At 40.0% G+C, this 25,886-nt stretch overlaps 2 protein-coding genes across 2 annotated transcripts in view; one reads left to right on the top strand and one right to left on the bottom strand.

Annotated features, from left to right (window-relative positions):
• Positions 1-591: 591 nt before the first annotated feature.
• On the bottom strand, positions 592-15,072 carry LOC5567104 (serine--tRNA ligase, mitochondrial). The gene is given in 4 exon segments (XM_021845892.1): positions 592-910; positions 912-925; positions 1,420-1,996; positions 14,371-15,072. Coding segments are annotated over 4 exon segments (1,389 nt in total). The 5' UTR covers positions 14,938-15,072; the 3' UTR covers positions 592-679.
• A 4,394-nt stretch (positions 15,073-19,466) lies between these two features.
• The window catches only part of LOC5567105 (katanin p80 WD40 repeat-containing subunit B1), a 56,878-nt gene continuing 50,458 nt past the window's right edge, over positions 19,467-25,886 (top strand). The window contains exon 1 of the mRNA XM_021845876.1: positions 19,467-19,793. Within this exon, the coding sequence (XP_021701568.1) occupies positions 19,754-19,793 (40 nt within the window). The 5' untranslated portion in view covers positions 19,467-19,753. The remainder of the gene's footprint in view (positions 19,794-25,886) is intronic.

The following is a 25,886-nucleotide window of genomic DNA, read 5'->3' as shown; positions in this document are numbered from 1 at the left end:
GGCCCATCGTCGTCGTATGGGATATACCATCCCAAGCTAACGATCGACTTCGCGGTCACGCATCATTTCGTTATTCCATTAATTGAGAAACAGTTGACGATAGGTTAGGTTTTTGCATGCGATACCTACTTGCTGAATTCATTGAACCGTAAAAAAAATCGCAGAACTATATGCGAAAGATTTACGCATGGCACAGAATCTTCCATATATGACGTAACTTTATAGTGATAGTGGGAGGGTCAAAGGCAGTAAGTCTTGATATTAATTTCATCTGCAAACTCCTTAAACTCAAAAGGCCGTCGAAATCAGCATACCTTGCGATTTCCGGAGGGATATTTGAAACTTTGAGACTAAATACTAATAACCTGAAAATATTACATAATTCAGGGATGGATCATAAATCCTACCATATGCGATTTTTTTTCAATTCGCATTGTGGAGAAAAGAAGATGAAGATTTTTATAAGCGAATATTTCACGCTCTGCTAGTTTTTTTCTTTCTTTTCTTACGATTCCCATATGAAGGCAAAGTTCTCCAAAACGGTAGATAAAATGAAGCTAGGGAGTGTTCCTTCAACAGTTTAAAACGTTCTGCATTCGTAACCATCAATTTTTATTACCTACACAGCGCCTATTGATTGATTTGAAGCACAGAGCCATATTTGCTCTTTGAAGGAAGGCTAGCAAATTTCCTCCTGAGTTAACCGTTTGGTTAATTTAAGCTCCGGTAACAGCTTCTTTCTGCTGATTCGTTTCTTATCTCGCATGAACGGCCGAAGGGGTGCTGGAATGGTGATGGTATAGTCCGGATTTTGGAAATTCTCTAGCAAGGCTATCAACATCCGTGGGATAGCGCAGGCAGTTCCGTTGACTGTGTGGGCGTATCTGAGCTGTGAGTCGTCAGCTTCTAAAACGATATCGAATACCTGTTGAATTGATTATCTCCATTAGCAAATTTAAAATTTAAGCAGACGGGACGTCTGTTGACCTCCCTAATCTATTGGTTATAGGTAGACTCATTCGGCTTAAAGGACATTTGACAACTGTGTAAGCAGTGAAGGTTATTCTGCATAATTGCATAAATGAATTTGAATCAAAATGGTTTCTTAAGTCACTTTTCTCTTTATGCCTTTATGCCTTAATGCCAACCTGATGTAAAATTCTATGTTCAGAGATATCCTCAAAGGCTCTTCAGATATTTGTTCTGGAATACTTTCAGAGACTCTTCCAGGGATCCCTCCAGAAATTCCTCTACTACTATTCTTCCAGAAATCATTACAGCAAATTTTCGAGATATATTTTAAAGACACTAGTCGCTCGCTACCAGCCCTTGCTTGAAAATGTTTTTTGAAGATTTAATTAAGGAACCTTTAGGGGAATTCCCAAAACAAATTCTAGCATGAAATTCTAGAGTACTCACCTAATCGCCTAGCTTGATAATCCGTACAGTCACTGCAGCTGGAAATTTCCCCATACATGCCCCGTCCCGGCATCCATGCCTCGATGTCATACTTGCGGTACGCGGGGGCACCTAGCTCACAAGCAGGCATATCCAGCAGTTGAAAGTGCAGTCCCAAGGCGTCGAACAGCTCAACCTCGATATCCCTGAACTCCTCCAAAATGGCCTCGGATTGATCTGGTCTACAGACGGAAAACATTTCCACCTTGGTAAACTGATGCACCCGATAGATTCCTTTCTCATCGTGGAGACCGGACGTCTCCGCGCGAAAACAGCGGCTAACGGCAGTAAGCTTCAGCGGAAGTTGACTTTCCTCGGTTATGGTGCCAGCGAAATATCCGGCCAAAGCCATCTCAGACGTCCCGGAAAGGCACAGTGTTTCATGCGGGTAGTTCAACTTGTAGATCTGATTCCGCTCCCCGTGAGTGTTCATGCCGCAACTTTCGATAACTCTGGCCGGTAGAATATCCGGCACCGTGATCAGCTTGAATTTGTTGGCCAGCAACTTTTTCACAGCATACTGAATGAGGGCTTGTTCCTAGAAATGAAAGTAAAAATAATCAGATTGTTAATAATTCTGTAATAAACCGTGCTTGTAAGTATTATATTTTGGTTTTCTCCAGGATTTATAGCAAAGCTTTTCTTAACCGTCTCATCCCCTACCATGGGAAGAGCTTCATTGAAATTCGACGAACCTGAGGCTGAGACAAACCGAGTCAGATGAATACTATGCAGTAGTTACTAGAATATGATTCCATACTTATATGGATCAATCCAAGAGTCAACTAACTGTTTCAATAGTAAAACTATTGATAAACAATCATTTTACTATCGAAAAACAATCAACAATTTTTAAACTGATTTCGAAAATTTTAAACCATTTACAACATTGTTTGTTCAAGCACTTTATATAAAAACGCTTTTTTCGCCGTTATTGATCAATAATATGAAATCTGCTAAAATTACATTTCGAGAGTTAGCGGAAACTCCCATCCCTTATTCATTTGGATCGAAGTGCAATTCTTACCAGTTCCGATCAATCACGGAGTAGTCACAATTGACATGTACAGTCGGTCTATACTATGCTATGCTTTCTGGGGTCCATATGACCCCAGAGCACTTCGAAAGGCTGTAACTTTTTTGTTAGTGAATCGATTTATGATTTTTTTGCGCACGTTGGTGCATTTCCACGAGTTGTTTGTATCATACATAATTTTTTTTTTTCAAATCTCTTGAAAAATAGTTTTACAGAATTAAAGAACTCGAGGGATAAGAAAAAAATGTTTTCTGAGATAGCGCTATCATGCAGTGGAATTCACAGCTAACCAATATGCAACATAGTAGCCCTTCTCCTGTTGCAAATCTTTACCGAACAAAGTATAGTTTTATGTTAAACTGTTTCTAGAAGGAATTCCTAAAAAAAACCTGGATGAGTTCAAGAGGCATTCTTGAAAAAATTGATTTAAAAATCTCTGGATGAATTTCAGATTGCTTTAGCATTTTAAGTAGAGCTCCTGAGGAATTTATTGTTACTGTATGCTTTTATAAATCTCTGCATAAGTTTCAGTGATCTGAATGAAATTCTTATGGAGTAATTATCGATGCTAATTCTTAAAGAATCCTAGTATAGAAGGTATCCCTAAAAAATATTCTGGTATAAATACTGAAAGACTTTTTCTCAGCGTTATCCCTGAAAGAACTTTTGCAAAAAGGAAGGGAATCAATGGAATCTATCTTGAGGAATTCTTGGAGAACTGGTTGAAATCCTTGCATCCCATGTCAGTAGCTAGCCAGACGATTTCGATTGTCAAGTTATAGGCAATTCCCGCCTAAGGGATCTTACTGTTATAAGGTTTTGAAGCTGAAATTTACATATACACAATGCTTAAGCATTTCCTGGAGCAAATTCTGGAAGAGTCTCTGAAAGTATTCCACAAGTAATTTCTGGATAAATCTCTAGAGGCATTCATGAAGCTCAAAACGTTGCATCAAATTTTTGGTACGAAATGAGAACTTTCTTTGTCGAATTTTGAGCCTCCTGCACCGACCGGGTACCGAACCCAGATAATTTGCTTTTTAGCCGCGAACTTTAAGGAAGGCCCATATGAACTCATAAGGATCTCAGCAATGAACGTGATGACCAAAACCTGAGCTTTAAATTTCACGTTTGAAGCTAAGTGTCCTGCTTCGCTTGGTAAAAATAGAAAAATCTTGACAAATTGGTCAATAAATATTCTACAGAGAACTCCAACAATCAAAGAAAAATTAAATAGGTCATTTCAGAAAAGTTGTTTTTTTTTTGCCGCATCGATTGCGACACTTATTTTATTAAGTATAAGTAGAGATGATGAAATTTGGGTTTTCAAACATTGAAGTAGGAAATTATTTGGAAATTATATGAACAACTTTAAAATTTATTTATGTTGCTTTTCAAGCACGGAACATAATATTACCTCGATTAAGTTTTAAGGAATATAGACATTATTTTGTTTATTTAAATAGAGTCCCAAAACTTTGATAAAACCTTATTTTTATTGAATAACACGATAGAGCGTGTTTTTGTTACTACTTTGACAATTTTTTTAGCTCATATCAAATGTGTGCTAGAATAAGGGCGTAAGTCGCATGAATGGGGCCTTCCTTAGCCGAGTGGTTAGAGTTCGCGACTTCCAAGCAAAGCTATGCTGAAGGTCTCTGGATTCGATTCCCGATCGATCCAGGATCTTTTCGTAATGGAAATTTCCATGACTTCTCTGGGCATAGAGTATAATCGTTCCTGCCACACGATATACGACTGGAAAATGGCATTTTTGGCAAAGATAGCTCTCAGTTAATAACTGTGGAAGTGCTCATAAGAACACTAAGCTGAGAAGCAGGCTCTGCCCCAGTGGGGACGTTAATGCCAAGGAGAAGAAGAAGAAGAAGTCGTATGATCGATTTCTCTTCATCGACCCTCTATTCTGACAGAAACGGTGACAAGATGCGGGTTTATTAGCATGTTTTCACTTCAGAATGCTAGGTAACGATGCGATCTTGCGTCCTGAAGTGAAAAAATGCTGACAAACTTGCGTCTTGCCACCTTTATTAAAATAAGAGAGGATCGATGAAGAGAAATCGACCATGCGACTTACGCTTTTATTCTAGCACACGCTTGATATAACGGCTATATCATAATTTAACTTTATTTTTTATTTGAACCTTGACACTTTAAATCATGTTTGACGTTCACTTATTCGACAAAAACGACACAGGTGTTCAACTTTTTAACACTAGGGTTGTTCTTATCAGGGAAGGTCTTTAACCAAAATGATTTCTAAAGTAACTTTTTTAGCTTGCTGACAATTTCTAGAAGTTCCTGAGAAACCTTAGAGCCTATTACACGACTATTCCACAGGGTTTTCAGGAATTTAATCTCAGATTAGTTAAGGAAATGTTTCAGGTATCCTTCTAATAATTTCTTCAAACATTTCTTTTGACATACCTTTAGGAACTCCTCCTAAATACCTTTAGTGGATTCCCACCAAGTCTCCCAGAAATTCTTCCAGTGGTGTTTCAAAGGAATCGACTTATAGAATAATAGAGTTATAGAACAGATATGTTTCAAAGAAATCGACTTATAGAATTATAGAGTTATAGAACATACTGATGCAAAACATCCTAAAACTAAACGAATTACTGGGTTTCCAATATCTTTATGATCACTTCTTGAAGAAAACAATATTATTTTGTCTTTAGCATCTTGTAAAAAAGGGTAGATTTTCTTTTCAAAATGCCCAATTTCAATTTCAAAATATCGACTGATAGAGACATAGAGTTATTGAAATATCGACTTATGGAGAGCACGATGTATGGAAAATTGAAGATACCGGTAAATCCAACGAGTTATAGAACATCGACTGTTTGAAAATTTTACCATAGACTATCGCAGAGTTTACTCCAGATATATTTTGATTATTTCTTCCATTGGTTTCCCCAGTTGATACACGCAAAATAATAATGCTGAGTTTATCTTAAAATCACAGTTGTTAGAATCCACATGTTTTGAGCGTATTGAATTAATCCATTTTTTGTTAACTTCCATACAGCAGTAATATAAGGTAACAACAAAATTTTAAATAAAATACAAATTTAATGTCAGGATTTGTTTTTAAATTCATTTCATAGAGTCAACCAACTTGAGTAATTTAATAAAAACTGTCGCCATTTTGTGTTTATCTAATAGAAACTGTCCATCGCGAAATTTAGAAGAATACATCAGATTTTTGGGCCTTTGTGAATAGGAATTGCTCATAAATTACTCCAGGTATTATTCGAGGAAATATGTTCATTTAATACTTTTGCAGGAATTCCTCAATAAATTAGAACTGGGATTCCTCATCAAGCTACTCCATAAATTTCCCTTGAAATTTCTCCAACATTTCAAACAATAAATACTCCTTATGTTTTTCAAAACAATTACTCAAGTAATTTTTCAAGTTAAATCTTCATGGTTTCTTCGATAGTTAGTTTTACACTACGCGCTATTGGTCCACACAGGAAAAAAAAACCTCCCTTCATAACTACGCATTTTTTTTCAAGGATTCTGACCAATAATTCGCAAGGAATTTCTGTAGGATATTATCCAGAGAATGTACAGAAACTTATTAGAACTTAATCAAGTTTCATCAGATGTTACTTTAGAATTTCCTTCTACATTCCTTGTTGAGCTACCGTGCGAGACAGTCGATAGTTCTCGTGTGTCCGGGTTCACCCCCGTTCTTCCCAAATATTTGGTTGTTAGTTAGTGCAAAGTGTGTTTATTGCAGTGAAAAGCCTTAGTTCGGCTTGGAAGCGGAACACTTTCGGCGAAGCCATTGTGTTGCCGTTAAATCGAGTTTTGCGCAAAACTGTTAAACGTTTTCGCCAACGCGTGGATTTTTCCGATCACGAGCATCGTTGAAAGCAGCCTGCACCCCGTCCCGTGTGCTACCTGTGTGCAGTGCAGTGTGTTCATCGGCTATAGTGTGTGTATAGCGTAAGAGCAGAGAGAGTGAGAGACCAACCACACATCCACAAGTACCAGTGAGCGGTTCTTCGGATCACGTGTACCGTCGAGGACAGCCCGTACCTCGTCCCGTGTGCTACCTGAGTGCAACGCAGTGATCATCGTCTGTAGTGTGCGACAGCGGAGACGCGCCAGCGAACGGTCGTCCGCCATTTGCTACCTCTCCCCAAGCGTAGACGCCCATCGGTTACAGCATCATCGACGACGACGTCTGCGTGGATAGAGTAAAAGATAAGTACCTCTCGTTGTTCTTCTCCTCTTCACGACTCTTTTGATTAGTTTTTACTGTGTGTGAAAGTTTTCCCTCTTCCCATTCCCCTTTGTATGTGTGTTTTTTCAGTTTGATTCAATTTCCATTTCTGTGGCTAGTGTTAGTTTAAGTTATTCGTGCGCCCCTTTGCGGTGTTAAGCTACCGCAATGGGTGTAGATGATGATGGCGGGGGAACGTCGTATCCCCTCACTGAGTCTTCGAATGTGTTGAACCAACAAAACACAAACACCTCTATGCCCAATCCATGTGTGTCCCCTCAATTTGATGTGTCTCAAATGGACACAAATAATCTATCATCTCCGACGTCCCCCCGCCTCAAGGCCTACCCGCCCGACTCTGATGGGCCTTTTGTTGTTTTCTTTCGATCCAAAGGCAAACGGTTGAACACTATTCAGATCAGTAAGGATCTGACTAAGCGATTCTCTTCCGTTGTCGCCATTGACACAGTGGGTTCTGGTAAGCTGCGCGTCACCGTCAGTGACCGTAAACAGGCCAATGAGATTGTGGCCTGTGAGCTCTTTACTCGTGAGTACCAAACTTATCTACCGAGCCATCGGGTTGAGATTGCGGGAGTGGTCACCGAAGGCAGTATGACCTGCGAAGAATTGATGCAGGGTTGTGGTCGCTTCAAAAACCCTTCTCTCCCATCTGTCCCCATACTGGAATGCAAGCAATTGCATTCCGTATCCCTGGTGGGAGATAAGAAGATCTATTCGCATTCAGACTCCTTCTGTGTGACCTTTTCCGGATCTGCTTTGCCGAATTTTCTAGTAATCGGCAAACTTCGTTTACCTGTGCGGCTGTACGTACCGAAGGTAATGAATTGCACCAATTGCAAGCAGCTGGGCCATACTGCCCAGTATTGCTGCAATAAACCTCGCTGTGCTTCTTGCGGAGAGAGACATGTGGATGGTGCATGTAGTATACCGCCAAAATGCGTTTATTGCAACGAAAGTCCACCACATGCCCTCGAAAACTGCCCAACGTACGTACGCCGGCAGCAACATCAGCGACGATCTTTAGAGCAGCGCTCTCGGCGTAGTTTTGCCGAGATGTTGAAAAAGGCTGCTCCGTCTGCTGAATCACAAAATATCTACTCTTCTCTGTCTCTTGATGATCAGGGCTCTGACTCTGAGGTTGGTGAAGGAATTTCCTTCGTTTTCAAGGGTTCATCGAGGAAGCGTGTGAGACTCCAGAGACCCACAAAAAAGCCTCGGAATCTGCCTAGCAGTGATGACCCACCAACCATGAAAAATACTAAGCCTGTCGCGAAAGTCTCAAAGCTTTCGCCTCCTGGATTCAAACTCCAAGAGGAAAGAGACTTTCCGCCGCTACCGGGAAAATCTAAAATCCCAAATATTCCAAAATTTCAGACTGCTCAGCCAAAAGAAAGCTCGCATTCGGAGCCCCTAGGACAACCTCAGGGCGTTCCTATGTTTACGCTTTCTGGCATAATGGATATCATCCTTAACTTCTTCAATGCTTCCGACCCAGTGAAGAACATTGTCAAAGGATTGCTTCCATGTGTGACTCCTCTTTTGAAGCAGCTGGCTTCTAGAATGCCCCTCCTTGCAACGATCATATCTTTTGATGGATAAATTATCCACAGAGGTCGAAGATATGATTTCTGTTCTACACTGGAACTGTCGTAGTATTATGCCTAAATTAGATAGTTTTAAATTTTTAGTTAATAATTTACAGTGCGATGTTTTTGCGTTATCAGAAACATGGCTAACACCTGATGTGACCCTTCCTTTCCATGATTTTAATATTATTCGCCTGGATCGATCCGACTCATATGGAGGAGTGCTTTTGGGGATCAGAAAGCATCACTCGTTCTACAGAGTCGATCTGCCGCCGATGTCAGGCATTGAAGTCGTTGCATGTCAGGTGACTATCCGAGGCAAAAGCCTCAGTGTCGCCTCCATATATCTTCCTCCGAGATCGGCGATATCTCGCAGAGATCTCTCTCACATCTGCTCAGTTATGCCTGAACCACGGTTGTTCATTGGGGATTTCAACTCCCACGGAACAGGCTGGGGGGAACTGTATGACGACCACAGATCAACGTTGATATATGACCTCTGCGACGACTTCAATATGACAATTCTCAACACTGGGGAAGTTACACGAGTGGCACCTCCAGCTCAAGATGGAAGTCCTAGGGATAGCCGTTTAGACCTCTCAATATGTTCAAGCTCGTTATCGCTGGATTGTTCATGGAGGGTAATCCAGGATCCCCATGGTAGCGATCACTTGCCGATCGTAGTTTCAATTTCCAATGGAACACAACAGTCTCCATCCATCGATCTCGCCTACGACCTCACGAAACACATTGACTGGGGAAAATACGCGGAAACGATCATTGATGGAGAACAAGCGGTAGAAGTACTTCCTCCGTTGGAAGAGTATCGATTTTTATCCGAGTTGATTCTCAACAGCGCGCTTCAAGCACAACGCCGTCCTGTGCCAAGTCCGTCGGTTCGTAAGAAGCCTCCCAATCCGTGGTGGGATGACGAGTGTAAGGAACTCTATCGCGAGAAATCCGCTGCGTTTAAAGACTTTCGGAAACGCGGTTCAATTGACAACTATGAGCGCTATTCTTCCCTTGAACGCAAGTTCAAAAGCTTGGTTAAAGCGAAGAAAAGCGGTTATTGGCGTCATTTTGTGGAAGGATTATCGCGTGAGACCTCGTTAAGAACGCTTTGGACCGTCGGAAGAAGAATGCGTAATACATCGTCAGTTAATGAGGATCGAGAGAGCTCTCCTCGGTGGATTATCGATTTTGCTAAGAAAGTTTGTCCGGATTCCGTTCCTGTTGATCGCGTGCGTCGAGATATTCCGGTGGATAGGGACGCCATGGATAGACCGTTTTCGATGGTTGAATTCTCACTTGCTCTCCTTTCATGTAACAATTCCGCTCCAGGAATGGATCGAATCAAGTTCAATTTGCTTAAGGGCCTCCCTGACGTCGCAAAGAGGCGCCTATTGAACTTGTTTAATCACTTTCTGGAGTGTAACATTGTTCCGGATGACTGGAGGCAGGTGAGAGTAATAGCCATTCAAAAACCCGGGAAACCAGCGTCGAACTATAATTCGTACCGTCCAATTGCGATGTTGTCGTGTATTCGCAAGTTGTTAGAGAAGATGATTCTCTTTCGATTGGATAAATGGGTTGAATCGAATGGCATGCTGTCAGATACGCAGTTTGGTTTTCGCAAAGCCAAAGGAACGAACGACTGTCTTGCGCTGCTTTCTTCAGAAATTCAACTTGCCTTTGCCCAAAAGGAGCAGATGGGTTCAGTGTTTTTGGATATTAAGGGTGCTTTTGACTCAGTTTGTGTTGATGTCCTTTCCGACAAACTTCACGCAAGTGGCCTTTCATCAATTTTGAACAATTTTTTGTACAATTTGTTGTCCGAGAAGCATATGAGTTTTACTCATGGAAACTTGTCAGTTTCACGAATTAGCTACATGGGTCTCCCCCAGGGATCATGTCTGAGTCCCCTTCTTTATAATTTTATGTGAGAGACATTGATGACTGTCTCATGGAAAATTGCTCGTTGAGACAGCTTGCAGACGACTGTGTTGTTTCTGTCACAGGATCAACAGCAGCTGAACTACAAGGACCCTTACAAGATACTCTGGACAATTTGTCCACTTGGGCCTTAAAGCTGGGTATCGAATTCTCTGCGGAGAAAACTGAGATGGTTGTCTTTTCAAAGAAACACAAACCTGCCAAGTTTCCGCTTACACTCATGGGTAAGACAATCACTCATAGCATGTCTTCTAAATATCTCGGGGTCTGGTTCGACGCCAAATGCACCTGGGGGAAACACATTGCGTATCTGACACAGAAATGCCAAAAACGAATCAACTTCATGCGAACTATAACCGGAACATGGTGGGGAGCCCATCCGGAAGATCTGATCAAGCTGTACCAAACAACCATCTTGTCGGTCTTAGAGTATGGTAGCTTTTGTTTTCAATCCGCGGCGAAAACACATATGCTGAAGATACAGCGGATTCAGTACCGTTGTCTTCGCATCGCGCTAGGCTGCATGAACTCGACTCACACAATGAGTTTAGAGGTACTTGCAGGAGTACAGCCCCTGACAGATCGTTTCGCGGAGTTAACACTCAGGTTCCTCATCCGTTGTGAGGTTCTAAATCCATTGGTTATTGAAAACTTCGAAAAGCTGCTTGAACATAATCCTCAAACTCGTTTCATGAGTGTGTACTACTGGTACATGACGCTGGAGGTCAGCCCATCTTCGGTTAACACCAATCGTGACAACTTCCTAGACTTCGACTGTTCCACTGTAGTATTTTGATTTGTCCATGAAGCAAGATATCCATGGTATACCAGATCACTTTCGTTCAAAGTTTATCCCTCCCATGTTTGCAAGTAAATTCGGGCATGTCAGCGAGAACCGACAGTTCTTCACTGATGGGTCAAAAATGGATGACATCACTGGTTTCGGTGTTTTCAACGTTTTTCATAGCGCCTCCTTCATGCTTCAAAAGCCATGTTCTGTATATGTTGCTGAGCTAGCAGCTATACATTACACCTTAGAGTACATCAGTTCTCTCCCACCCGAGCACTTCTTCATTTTTTCCGACAGTCTAAGCTCTCTGGAGGCTGTTCGATCAATGAAGCCGGTGAAGCACTCAGCGTACTTCCTGAATAGAATACGCCAAGCATTGAGTGCTTTGTCAAATCGCTCTTACACTATTACCCTAGCTTGGGTCCCTTCCCATTGCTCCATTCCGGGCAATGAGAAAGCGGACTCTCTGGCTAAGGTAGGCGCTAAAGAAGGCGATGTTTACGAGCGTCAAATCGCCTTCGATGAATTTTTTGCATTGGCCCGTCGGGAGACCTTGATCAGCTGGCAACAGAAATGGAGAGACGGAGAAATGGGTAGATGGCTGCATTCCATATTTCCACAGGTGTCGAAAAAACCATGGTTTAAGGGGTTGGGCATGAGCCGTGATTTCATTCGTGTCATGTGTCGGCTTATGTCCAATCACTATTCGTTAAGCGCGCATACCCACCGTATTGGGCTCTCAGAAAGCAATCTCTGTGTTTGCGGCGTGGCTTACCAGGATATTGAACATGTTGTATGGGGCTGCGGTGAGCATCGTAGCATCAGATCTGATCTGACTGAAACTCTCCGGATCCGAGGAAGACAGCAGAAACCTGTTAGGGAAGTGTTGGCGGGCCTTGATTTGGAATATATGAATTTTATTTACCTGTTCTTGAAGCGTATCAATATCCGTGTTTGATTGTCGTTTGTTCCCTGCCTTTTGTTTTCCCCTTCAAATTGTCCTCTTCTCGTCGTGTCTCCCACAAACCGTTTCTGTTTAGTTTCGTTACAGATCTGGATATCCTGTCCCATGAACATAGAAATCTAGCTTAAGAAATCCCGAAAAATCCTTTCCTTTCCTGTTGTATAAATGTATTCACTAACCTTAAAACTTCCCTATACTAACATAGTTTTTAAAATAAATAAAATGTAAACAATGTAAAAAAAGAAAAGATTTCGGCTCTGTTATGCCCTACGGCACCTGAGCCTTCCAAATAAACGAGTTAAGTAAAAAAAAAAAAATTTCCTTCTACCTACCGGATTAATAAAAAAGTAACCAACATTTTAGGCAGAATCTTTAGAATAATTCTTGGAGGAACAACCCTATTTCTAGAAAATTCTCGGAGAAAATACTGGTTGAATTCTTAAATATGTTCTAAACGGAAATTTTGGTGGAAGTGTTGAGAAAACGATGGCCAAATAATTGGATAAATTTTTGGAGGACTTAGGCTGTCCTTCTACGCCTACTTGTCCCATGTATAGATCTTAGTGACATTTGAATACAGGTAGATGGTTGGTTGGTTTGGACCAACGGCTTTACATACGCTCGTCATACACAGTTTGTTTTTGTTTTCCTCAAGGAAATTTGCACACGCTTTCGAGACTCATCAAAATGCATATGGATATATTACCCAATTTGAAAAATTTACACCCGGATTCTGCGTTTCCTCTAAGGTTCACAAATACATCTACACTAGGGCACCCATACCATTGGGCGTGATAACCACTATACTGTTCATCAGTGAGGTCAGTTTTAGAATATTCGTCAGTTGTTTGGGCTCCTTATTATCAGAATAGTATCATGCGTATCGAATCAATTCAACACAAGTTTGTACGGTTTAGCTTGCGTCATCTGCCATGGTACAATCCACTGAATTTGCCCAGTTACGAACAGCGTTGCAATCTCATTGATCTAGAGTTACTGAGCGTCCGCCGTGAAATCTCAAAAGCACTATTCATTTCTGATCTTTTACAAACACAAATTGATTGTTCACATTTGTTGTCGCACGTTAATCTTAATATACCTTACCGCCCTCTTCGCTCTAGTGCATTTCTTTTTATTCGTGGTGCTCGCAGTAATTATGGGCACCACGAACCTTTCACCAGTGATGGAAAGTGGCGAACATTTCTGCTGAACTGGAACAAAAACAAAATCAAACGCTCCCGAGCGTCAGAGCGCTGGTTTACTCGCATCCGTCGTGCTCCCGAGTAACCGAAGCTAAAAGTGATTCGCGAACGTGTTCGAAGCTGTTCAGAGTCAAATTGTATTTTTTGGAAAAAAGCTGCTTCCCCTCCAAGATTTATGATTTCCAAGGGTTTTTGACTACAAACTAATAGTTTACTGTCGACTTGATGGTTATGCAATTAATTTGTCTGTCAGAACCATAATAAATCACAACTAGCTCGGTTACTCGCGAGTAAACGTTCCCGAGCTTGTTGCTTCTTCTTTTGACATGTTGTCTCGAGCAGGCGGGTGCGGACTTACTCACACCTATCCAGTTCGCGAGTCTGTGATGTTTGGTATGCGCTGGTTTACACTCGTGAGCTGCTTCGTGATGCGATCTTTTCCAGCACTGCCTTTCACCAGCATGTGTCGTTCTTTTAATCGTTGTTTTCATGATTTTGATTTTCATCTCTTTCGCCGCATTCTTCGTAATAGATTCAGTAGTATTCTCTCCAGTCCTACTTAAAATATTGCATCAGATGAATTTTGTAGCCGTACATTAGTTTTCACTATAGAAATAAGAATAATTTATACTAGTATTAAGCAAAAATTGTATCATTTGGAGTGTAACTGTCTGTTGGTACTAAAAGATGAGGAGGTTTTGCGCCCATTTGAGGAAGAGTTATCTCAGCTCAACAACCAAAAAAGAAAGAAATAAAGAAATATTCTATGTAAACCTTTTGGACCGCGGGACAAATATGCGTAGAACGGCAGAAGGGTTTTCCGAAAAAATATTCGGAGGAATTTCTGATAAAATCTCCGAGATAACGTCTGTGGTTATCCTTAGAACAATTTCAAGTTGAATTCTTGAAGGTATTTAAAACGAAACTCTTGGAAGGATTCCTTATGAAGTTCGTAAAAATCAATAAACGTACTTCAGAGGAAAAAAAAAGTATTATTTGAGGAAAACTTTGGGCAAATATTTGAATCTATTCCTGGAAAAAATAACCATGCGTATGAATGAAAATGAATGTTAAAAAAAATTCGGTAGTAGACCTCACTCACCAATTCTGCCAAGTCACTGGTCAGATAGTAAGACTTGTGACCTGTGAAATTGCCCAGCTTTTCCATTCGAAATAGGTTTATTTTTTTGGCCATTTCGGAAAACTCGAAAACATGTTTGCTTCCAAACTGCGGCTTCTCGTTGTAGTATTTCAACACTTTGGGCTCCGTTCCGTAATTCAGCACATCCGGGTGGGTCTTGTTGGGAATCTTTCCGAGTTCTTCTTGCAGTTGATCATTCAATCGATTTCGGTTTACCGATTCTTCCACGGGAAGGGACTTTATTTGTTTGTTCAACTCATGAACCAGTTGAATATTTCCTATCCCCTTCCGGTGCTCTACGTTGGCTTGAATTTGGCGTACATTCTCCGGATTGAGCAGATAACCCGTGTCGTAGTCCGCTTGTTGTAGTTTGAATTTATGAGAACCAATTTCATGCCGTGAACTGTTTGAATGATCCGAAATTGAATGCTTCTCTTGCGCTTCGTAATGAACACTCCGAACGAATTTAGTTTGAAGAAGCGTTTGGAGGATTTTAAAGGTGAAACATCGGGTGCTTAATAAAATCATTTTTAATAATCCTTCAATACACTTTTAGTAATTTATGTAACATTAAAATTGCTGAATATTATGTTTAAAAAACTAACATCACATCGTTGCGAAAAACGTAAACAAAACTGGACGTGCGTGAAGCAAACATCCGAAACGTCATTTTTGTGCGATGTTGTTACACTGAACGAAATCTCCGGCTTGAAATGTTTTTAAGGGTTTCGATCTACTTGGTCGTAATCGCTAATATTATTGGTCTATCAAACTTAAAATGTTCCACTACGGGTATTCAAACCGAGGGGGGCGACACATCCAAATCACCGATTAGATGCACTTTTAGATAAAATTAGACTTTTTAGATCAGTGTATCATTCTAGATTTTGACATGCTTCGTGTGCTGACATCTTCTGCTAAACGATGCGCGTAGATAGATGAGATGCATGAAGATGTGAATGGGTGGAAGGAGGATCAATGATGATGTAGATGATGGTGAGCATAGTGCTACAGTTTTTCTGTAAACAGTTTTGGTTTATTTATGCTTTTAATTTTCATTATTTTTGCTTTAATAGGGTCCTAAAGCCCTGTCCCAATTTTAGTGCCAAACGCTTAAGTTTAGGCCACAAACACATGTTTACTTAATTTTCCAATGTTTTCCGTTGGTTTAAGCCCAAAAACATTTTTTTTAGATTTTGTCACATCCTTTGGCTTAAACTCAAATTTTGGGTGTATTTTGTTTTCCGTGTACCTTACGAAATGTCAGATAGGAACAACCCCAGTGGTCGAACTAAAACCCCTGTGGTGTTTTTGTCGACTAAGCGAACGTTAAACATGATCAAAAGTGTCAAGGTTCATTTATGGATCAAATTTTTAAATTAAAGTTTAAACATGATATAGCCGTTATTTCCGTTGGTTTAAGCCAAAAAAAACATTTTTTTTTTAGATTTTGTCACATCCTTTGGCTTAAACTCAAATTTTGGGTGTATTTTGTTTTCCGTGTACCTTACGAAATGTCAGATAGGAACAACCCCAGTGGTCGAACTAAAACCCCTGTGGTGTTTTTGTCGACTAAGCGAACGTCAAACATGATCAAAAGTGTCAAGGTTCATTTATGGACCAAATTTTTAAATTAAAGTTTAAACATGATATAGCCATTATTTGAGCGGGAAAATTTGCTAAAGTAGTCACAGTAACATGCTTTTTCGAGTTATTAAATAAAAACAAGATTTCATTAAAAATTTTAGGACCCAATTACTCATGTTACTTGAATTAAATTGCAATACAAGTTAACTGGGTGAAAATATTGTGGAAAACTGTTAGCCTGTGTGTAAAAATTGAGTGAATAGTAACTATTTGCTACCAGAATTGCACGTAAGAGGCTTAATTCTGGGAAATCTTAAGAAAACTATTTTTGTTTGTATATAGGTAATTTTTCTTTACATGCGAGAAAGCGCGTTACTTATACAAATCCGTCGACTATGATTACGGTACTGGATTCCGGCTTCCAGAAGGGGTAGGTAAATGTATACTGTTGCTATCTACAATTTCACTAATCATCATTCTAATATTTAAGGAGCAGCATATTAAACAACACTGCAGAACGATATTGTCAGTAAATGTGATAACGCAATCCTCGGCAGGAAACCCGAAAATATGCGGTTTAATCTATGAAATTTCCAGCAATGTGCTTGGTTAATATAATAATATTATGATTAATTTAAAACCCAATTTAATAACCAATAAAATATTTCGGAGTTGTGAGTAAGGGCATATACAGAGAAACCAGGGACAATTTATTAAGATGAAGATGAATCGAAGCCAAAGTTCAAATTTTCAAGAGCACGGATCTGGAGAACCAAACACCCGTTTGAGCTGAAAACCTAATCGATTGGCCGTTTAAGTTTTCAGCTTAAACGGATGTTTGGTTCTCCAGATCTGTGCTCTTGAAAATTTGAATTTTGGCTTCGATTCATCTTCACCTTAATTCACAACATAATCCAAGAACCCCCCCCCCCCTATCCCCCCATTGAAAAAAATTAACTGGTCAACGAACGCCAACTGTTTTCCGCCCATCTCCACCCACAAAGTACTTCGATCACCGACATGATCCAGATCATCTTTTTCTTCAGCCACATGTCGCTTCTGGTCATCTTCCGTCAAGTTTGACAGCAACTCTTGCACCGGGCGCCAAAGACGATGCTCCTTATCTCGAAGTAAATCACCGTTTTGATCATGCAGGAACCGCTTCTGTCGGAAAACCTGGCCAACACATCCTATAGACAACTGTTCTGCTTCTTGAGCAGTCCGTGTATTACGCCTCCGTTATCACGGAACCGATAATCAGCATCCTGCTGAATCCGGGCCAATCTCCGGACCACTAGCAAGCTCAGGAGAACATCTAAATGGTGTTGTAGAACCGGCTGGGATTGGAATTCGCTTGATGTTTAGACACATTCCACCGATTATGCAGCTCCGTGCTTCCTCTTTGTTGTTGATCAACGACAACTGAGTCAATCCGCTCCATCCGCTCATGTAAGACGCGCAAAGATGAGCTAGATTTGTGAAGATGGATAAAGATGTTTTATATGATATCACAGATGAAACAAGATAATATACTGCAAGAAGATGAATGGTCATCGTAAAGGCCCAAACGCAATGATAGCGGAACGGCAACGGAAAGCGGAACCGGTTCGCCAGCATGAACTATAATATGCATGTCGACTCAGTGTTGGTCCACTTCATTGACAGCTCAGTCGAAATGGTGTGATTCATGCTGGCGAACCGGTTCCGCTTTCCGTTGCCGTTCCGCTATCATTGCGTTTGGGCCTTAAAGATTTATTCAAAGGTATAAGATAATCTAAAATATCTGGATGTGTCGTCCCCCTCGTATTTTACTACACGCAAAAAAAAATGGTGCAGTAAAAACTACCATTTTAGGGGGTTAACTTAAGCGCTCGCACTGGCAATTTTCAGCAGCCCAGAAATGCGCTTGATTATACCATGTCTGTAGTTGGAATCAGATTGTTGTAAATTATTTCTGTCAAATGTACCAGTAATGCGGTGGGGTGTACCGTAAACATAGTAAATTGGTCTGAATTTTCATGGTAGTTTTAAGAATGGGCGTAGTCAGCTAAAATAGTTATTTTTACCACAGATTTTTTTTTCCCGTGTATAGTAAAATCGAGGATAATACACGATTGGCGTATTAACTTCGATGGAGCTTACCACCATTAAACTTTTTATGAATGCCAATTGTGAGCGCTTTTATTGCGTTTACTGTATGTTCTTGAAATGCACATACTCTTGCATTCGTTGGTTTCACAGATGTTCTGTTGATACAATTTACAATTTTGATATTTTTGAAGCCAATTTATAATTGTTATGAAAATGGTTATCATTGATAAGTAGCATACCCGGATAAAAACGTATCATTCAGTGAATGGAATAAACCATTAATGTACAATATAACGTATTGGATACAATACAGCGTATTGTAATTGAATGTCGAAGCAATATTATTCATGTTTGGATATACAATTCAAAAACAATATAATATATTGTAACAGAACATTGTATTGTTTTTAATTGGTTTTATACCTTACAATTTTGGTCAAATTCCTATTTTCGCGTAAAACAACTGTTACTTTTTTCTATGTAGCTTTGCTGAAAGAAATAAACAAAACAAGTTCAAAAAAGCAAGAAATGTTGGGTGGAAAATATTAAAAAAAGTAAAAATAAGTAGTTTTTTAGAAGTCACTTGACATTAGCTGTAACGACGAATGCAACCATGATACAGTTTGTTGAATTGTTTTTGTATTGTACAACAATACACGAATTGCTTATCAAGACAATACATGAACAATATATCGTATTGTGTTTTCAAAATGTTTGTATGAGAAAATATCTATATTTGTATTGTTACGATACTTAACCACCCATACATTATATTGCAAAAATCTCATATACCATACAGTGAACTGTTCAAAACAATATATTGTACTGTAATTGTATTGTCATTTTACAATATACTGTATTGTATTTCCAATATATTGAATGGTACTGTTTCAATACGTTATATTGTTTTTGTATTGTATTTTTTATCCGGGTAGTGTGTTAATAATGCAATACACGATTTCCCGTACATATATTCCTCTCCAGCTCATTGAAAATGAGCATAGAACGACTAGCCTGTCCAAATTATATGCATGGTCAAGTTATATATCGAATCCCCACTGTATCAGCAACTTTGGGATGTATCAGCGCTGAATGGGGAGTTTGATTACAATTTATTTCAAATACTTTTCACTTTTTCAGCTATAAAAACGACGGGCTGCATTTGACGTTTCGTTACAGCGAAATCTTGGCTGCATATGACGTTGATTTTTTCCTCTTCGCGAGTATCGATGCAGGTTTCTCCCCCGCATGCTTGGCCCAAATGATAGGTTCTTTCAAAATGTCACGCGAGCGTTGCGATGTTTCGACCATCTTTCCAAACCCATCTCATTTCGACCGAACAGCTCGAGCAACTGTCAAAATTCGATTTCAGCTGTCAGTAAGAAAAAGAAGCAACAGAGTAGCGACGGACGAGCAAAAGAAAAGAAGACTGCTCTGTCTCTGTGCTGTGGTGCAAAAGTGGAAAAATAAGGAAAAAAGTCACAAATTTCGTACGTGAAGTGAAAATTTCGAGCCGAAAACTGGTGCCCGCGATTCCGGCCACGCGAATGAAGAAACGGAAATCGGCCCAACCGTAGAATAGGTCCGATAAAGTGGAAAACAGTGATAGTAGAAGCAGAATTATTGTCCGTAGTAAAACACCCCCGTTTTCTGGACGGAGCGGATTATGGCCTTAGCAGCAGCCCGAAAGACACCATCGAAAATCTGTAAGTAGTGTGATGGTGGGAACTGGGGAAAGAAAACAGAGGAAAAAACTTCTTTCGTCACGAGATGGCTATTTTTGTGATAACCTGCGGTGAAATGCATCCCAGTGGGAATCGATGGCGCCAACAGGCACAGGAAAGTGGATCAAAAACGTCCCGAAATTGATAATTCTGGACACAGCTGAGATGAGAAGTAGTTTTCATTGTGTGATTTTTTGTCGGTCCCATACATATACGAAATACAGTGACTCAATTTTATATTTGTACATGGCGCTGTTTTCACATCAAGTTGAAAAAAAAAACTCAAAATTTGATACAATGAATTTAAAATACCTTATCAAAAATAAAGATCATAGGTAAATTGATAATTATCAGAAATTGCATATACTTTGATCTCTGGAATAATGGAACAATATTGAATTTGTGTCTAAAACTGATTAAATTCCATGTTAGTACACCTATCAAAATTCAATGTATGTTTGAATTTAAACATTCAAACAGAGTGTCCATCTATACGGGATATCCAGGGTGAGCGAAAAAAATATGAGAATTCAAAACCTGGCCAATTTGGAAAAATACGGAAAATATTCCGTAAATCACTTCCGAGTTTTTTTCCCAATTTATTGTATTCACTGTAACAGTGCTTCGTGGAAGGCCAAGCAATCGTGATGTTTTTTCGTGTCGTTGCTCAGTGATTCCTCTCCATACAAAAGATGAAAAAAGTCTTGAATAAGATTTCTCATATCCCAATAAAGTTTCTTTACACTGATTGACGAGATTGTACAGTTTTTGTAACTACCCACGTAACCTTAAGCCGTATATCGGACTCAATCCCTTATAGACGGCTTATATAGTGTCGTAACGCTGATAGATCACCTTTTCGAGGTGCGTTACGGGGTAAGATCTACCATATTGTACTCTTGTTGCATCTGTTCTTGTTAATACTAATAAGTTACGGTCGGAAGAGTACAAGAGAGTAACAAGCCACTAATGCCAACCTATTTGTCCTAGATGATGAGAAGGAGGTCGAAATGGAAAAATGACTCAATCAGCATTGGACGCTGGTTTCAATTCATGAGACAAGTTCTTTCCGAGTTCAAGTGGTTATCTTTCGATATCTAGTAGGTACGCGATTCCGAATCAGTGGAATAGCAGACCTCCTACCTTCTAAAATAAGCTTTTTATTTCAAAGAATCTAAATGTCTAATGAGATGAAATCTGTTCAGTTCACAGACGACTTTGAACCTAAGTAGAAGCAATAATTTGATACGCTAGAGTACCGATGCATAGTCAACATCAGTATCATTCAAAGGGCACGCTTTTGAGAGTTTTTGTTGACAAACTGTTCTCTACAAAAAGTATAAATAGCGGTATCTTTTTCTAAAGTGGCTCTATGCAAAATGGTAAAAAAAGGCACTCGAGCCTAACTATTGATTTTTTTGAAAATGGAATTGTTTAGTATCGTTATTTTATTATTTATTTATTTAGTTGGTGTTACATCAATTAATTTGATAACACCTCGTTAACGATGTTACGTCAATTTACTCGGTCCTTGGCTATGTCCCTCCAGCATCGACTTTGGTCCACGCTCTCCAGATCTTGTTGCACTTAATCAAGCCACCTCGCTCGCTGTGTTCCATGTGTACTGATACGGCGGGCTGTGCTGAAAGTAGGTGCTACGAATGGCCAAATCTATCAGTCATAGGCCGTTCTCGTTCGTCAGCCGGTGGGCGCTGAACTTTCCAAACGTCGGTCTGAGCTCCTCCTGGCCAATCTATGCGTCGTGGCTTATGCAGCGGTCGTACTCGCGTTCGAGCTGCGCGTAAAATGCGTCCTTGTCATCATCAGTGCTTCCGCAGTGAGGGCTATGTACGTTTATGATGCTGAAAATGAAGAACCGGCCTTTGCAACTTGCACATTCTTTCGTTGATCATCCACCACCCGATCACGCGCTTTTGCATATCACCCATCACTATAAAAACTGTTCCCAGCTCACGTGTGTTATCTCTAAACGTTCGCACCATCGAATCTGTCCAGCACACCTCCTGCAGCACTACGATGTCGATTTTCAGTACATCAGAGAGTATGCGTGTGCTTCCGATGAAGTTGAGACATTTGCAGTTCCACGTACCGAGTTTCCAATCGCTAGTCCATTTTTGTCGCTGTGGTCTTTGCCGATTGTTCTGGTCCGCATTCTCTCGTTGACGTTCCTGTGCTGGTGTATTTTTACGGTTGGCTTGCAGGACCTGACACCAACCCCTAGATTTCCGGAGGACCATTCCCCCTAAATGTTCGGAGGACCATAGTGCGCAGTTTAGCTTAGAGTCATTCTCTGGCATTCGGACAATGATCAGCCGCCCCTGACATGGGAAACAGACGCTGTTGCGAGCCACTCCTAACGTGGAGTACAAACGCGCCAGGTTTGCAGAAGCAAAAGCAAAAGCAAACCCCTCCTTCCCTGTCAGCATACGACCAAAGCTCCCACCGGGGTTGGTTACCGGATCTTCCCTAAGGTTACTCGTACCCCGGCCAGTGCCACGAGGAGGTAGGGATAGGAGTTGCTTGGCAAGAAGCTATAAGGACCACACAATGGAGTATATTTTATTCCTGTAGGTACGCGAGGTACCAATGGTACGCCATGCCCAGCTATTTACCGTGCTAATATTAGTATTTTGTTAAATGATTTATAAACGAATATGTCTTTTTATTATTCTGATTTTCCTCATATATTTTACAAGAAAGCAAAACATACAATTCCGTCGGTCGTGTTCTTCAAAATGCTCTCAAAAACTCCATTTTCCCTCAGTCTTCATGAAATCTTGGAAAAGGGATATTCAATTATCGAATAAAAACACATACAGATTTTGAGAAATAATAGTGGAAGTTAGGTTTTCGACTATTTTCCGACCTCGCATCACTGTGCGTCGGTGCAGTTGGCTTTTTTCCCCGTTTGCGCGCGTTCAGTAGATTTGTGTGTGGTCTTTTTATTCTGCTGCATGCTCCTTTGGAGCGAGCGCGATGAAATCAAGATCAATCGTGTCTGGTTCGCGTTGTGCGAGTGTGAAAAGATATTCGTTTTCAGTCGAGGATCGATCACCAACCTGTGAACTCGTTTCATGCTTATAATTTATAAGCATGAAACGTGTAGAGATGTACCGAGTATTCGGGCCGAATATCTCTATCATTTTGGTTTTGCCGAATATTCGGTCTGTCGAATAATGAAATCTATTATTCGGTCGAATAGGCCGATTAGTGACCAAATAATACAAATATGGGGGCCTTCCTTAGCCGAGTGGTTAGAGTCCGCGGCTACAAAGCAAAGCCATGCTGAAGGTGTCTGGGTTCGAATCCCGGTCGGCCCAGGATCTTTTCGTAATGGAAATTTCCTTGACTTCCCTGGGCATAGAGTGTCATCGTACCTGCCACACGATATACGAATGCGAAAATAGCAACTTTGTCAAAGAAAGCTCTCAGTTAAGGTGAAGATGAATCGAAGCCAAACCTCAAATTTTCAAGAGCACAAATTTGGTGAACCGAACACCCGTTTGAGCTGAAAACCTAATCGATTGGTCACCACCAACGAGTGACCAATCGATTAAATTTTCAGCTTAAATGAATATTTGGTTCTCTAGATTCGTGCTCTTGAAAATTTGTGGTTTGGCTTCGATTCATCTTCACCTTAACAACTGTGGAGGTGCTCATAAGAACACTAAGCTGAGAAGCAGGCTCTGTCCCCGTGAGGACGTAAATGCCAAGAAGAAGAAGAATACAAATATAAACTTAACTATCATCAAATATTATGTTTCACGCGAGGGATATTTAAAAAAAATTCAAATAATTTATTGAAGTGATAATGTATTGAATTTTACGTTTTATGATTTCTAAATTTCTAAATATTCAAAAATGTGAGAATTCATGCGTTCTATGACATTATGGCAATTACTGAGTTGCTCAATACACAGGGCATTCTCTGCAAATCAACCTTTGGGGCTGTTGATGCGAATGGAAATTTATACTTTTGGAAATTTCTAGCCTTTAAAGTTTGATGGAGTTTCTATACATCCGACATTTTTGCGACACCCACTAGGGTGATCAAAGTATTTTGGACAGACCGTTACGCGCATATGATTTGGCCATTAGCGGCAAAATCATATGGAGGTGGCCAATTTATATACGCGTAACGCTCTGTCCAAAATACATAAAAAACCCTAATCGCCTTCTTACTTTATTATGCGAGTCAGTGATTTGCGATCTATTTGCTCTAATTTATGTGCAGCACTGCCAAAATATATGATGTAGATCAAAAGTGTGAGCAATAGGATACAGCTCCCTAACATCGGGAATACAGAAATTTTCAGAACTTGCGTTTTTGTAAATTTTGCAAACGTTTTTTTATCAAAAATGTAGTTCCCGAGGAATACGACGAACATACGGGTGTTTTTGACCGAATATTAAGGTTTTATTTGGCCGAATATTAAGTCATTATTCAGCCGAATATTCGTTTGGACGAATAATAATATTTCCACTATTCGGTATTCTTCCGAATAGTGTTATTCGGTACATCACTACCTATAATAACACATTCTTATCGTGTTGACGCTACGTTTTTGTATTTTTCAAGTCAATTATAATTGGTTCGTCACTACAAGAGTCGGCAAAACCCTTTTTCTAGATTTATTTACTTTTAATATACGCATACCTTTCTTCTAGTCCAGTTTGCTGCATGAAGATATACCTAACAATGGCAAAAATAGAATGGCACTAAATTACAAATGCACAACTTGATAATTAGGTCACGCGACGCCTCTGATTTAATCGATAAAAAACATTTCTCGCATAACCTATGATCTTGCCCTAAAGGCCATTGGTAACCGAGTGTGTAGCTCCTTGCTTCTAAGAAAATGAATGGACCAGGATGAAAACTATCACCACCGGGAGATAGAGAAGTATCTTCTCTTCATCCTAGCATTGTTGAATAACAAGGTAACAAAAAGCTACTCACTCGGTTACCAATCGCTTTTAGGGCGAGACCAAACATTATGCGAGAAATGTAATGTTTTGTTTCAATAAAAAAAAACCTGATTAGCATCTGAAATCTTAAATGTTTTAAATCAACTGAAATGCTAGAAGAAAATTAAATTTGAAAACGATGGTTAGTTACCACTATTTACACATTTTTAGTAACCTAAATAAATGGTTTGAATCATTGCAATATCGAAATACATAAAAAACCCTTATGAAAATTCACCACAAGAAATCGGGTAGAAATTCATAGCATTGCCTTATGAAATCAAGATTTGAAAACAAAAAAATGTTTTCGCGGCAACCTAGAATCGAACCAAGAACCTTGCGATCGATAGGCCCATGCGCACACCACACACCTAATGACGACTTGATATGTAGTGATGCTAGAACGATACTTTCGCAGTACAATAATTGTTCCACCTTTCATAAGGCATAATGTATGAATTTCGATAGTCCAGTTCGCTGCGTGTGCGGTTTTGAGAAAATATTCGCAAAGTACCCAACTACTATCAGACCCTGGCACGTAGCACTCGAAGTAAAGTGGAAGTGATCGAAATGCTGACAATTCTCGAGAAGCCCAATATCAAACCCGTCCATCACTGCGAGAGTGTGTTCTCTCGAGATCTGCAGCAGCGAGTTTATATTATCACTAGCAACGAAAAGTTGGCTTCCTCATTTTCTACTCTTTTTTTGTCATTTGTCATGTCTTTCGCATGTTGCTTTTATTACCAAAATTCTCTCTTTTCTTTTGTTCAGCTAGCGTGGTCGTGTAGGTATGGTGCGCGCGCTAAACGAAAACGGTTTTATCCATTAGCTTGGGTTCGAATCCCGTCGGTGACAATATTTTTTGTTATTTATTTCTAAAAAACTGATTTCAACGTTTTGAAACTTATTAAGTTGCAAAAGTAGATGAAAACCCGAATTTCGTTCTATACCATTTAATTCCACTAGAGTTTGTATCCTTTGACAGATATGCGTATTTCGACCTCAACTGTAAGGCCGTTTTCAGTGTCGTGTACTAGATTCGGCTAGTACTAAATTCGGTTTTCCACCCTTATAGATATTCCACTA

The sequence above is a fragment of the Aedes aegypti genome, chromosome 1, assembly GCF_002204515.2.
Source record: "Aedes aegypti strain LVP_AGWG chromosome 1, AaegL5.0 Primary Assembly, whole genome shotgun sequence".
Taxonomy (NCBI): domain Eukaryota; kingdom Metazoa; phylum Arthropoda; class Insecta; order Diptera; family Culicidae; genus Aedes; species Aedes aegypti.
Note: the sequence above shows the minus strand (reverse complement) of the source record. Positions and strands in the feature narration are given on the sequence as shown.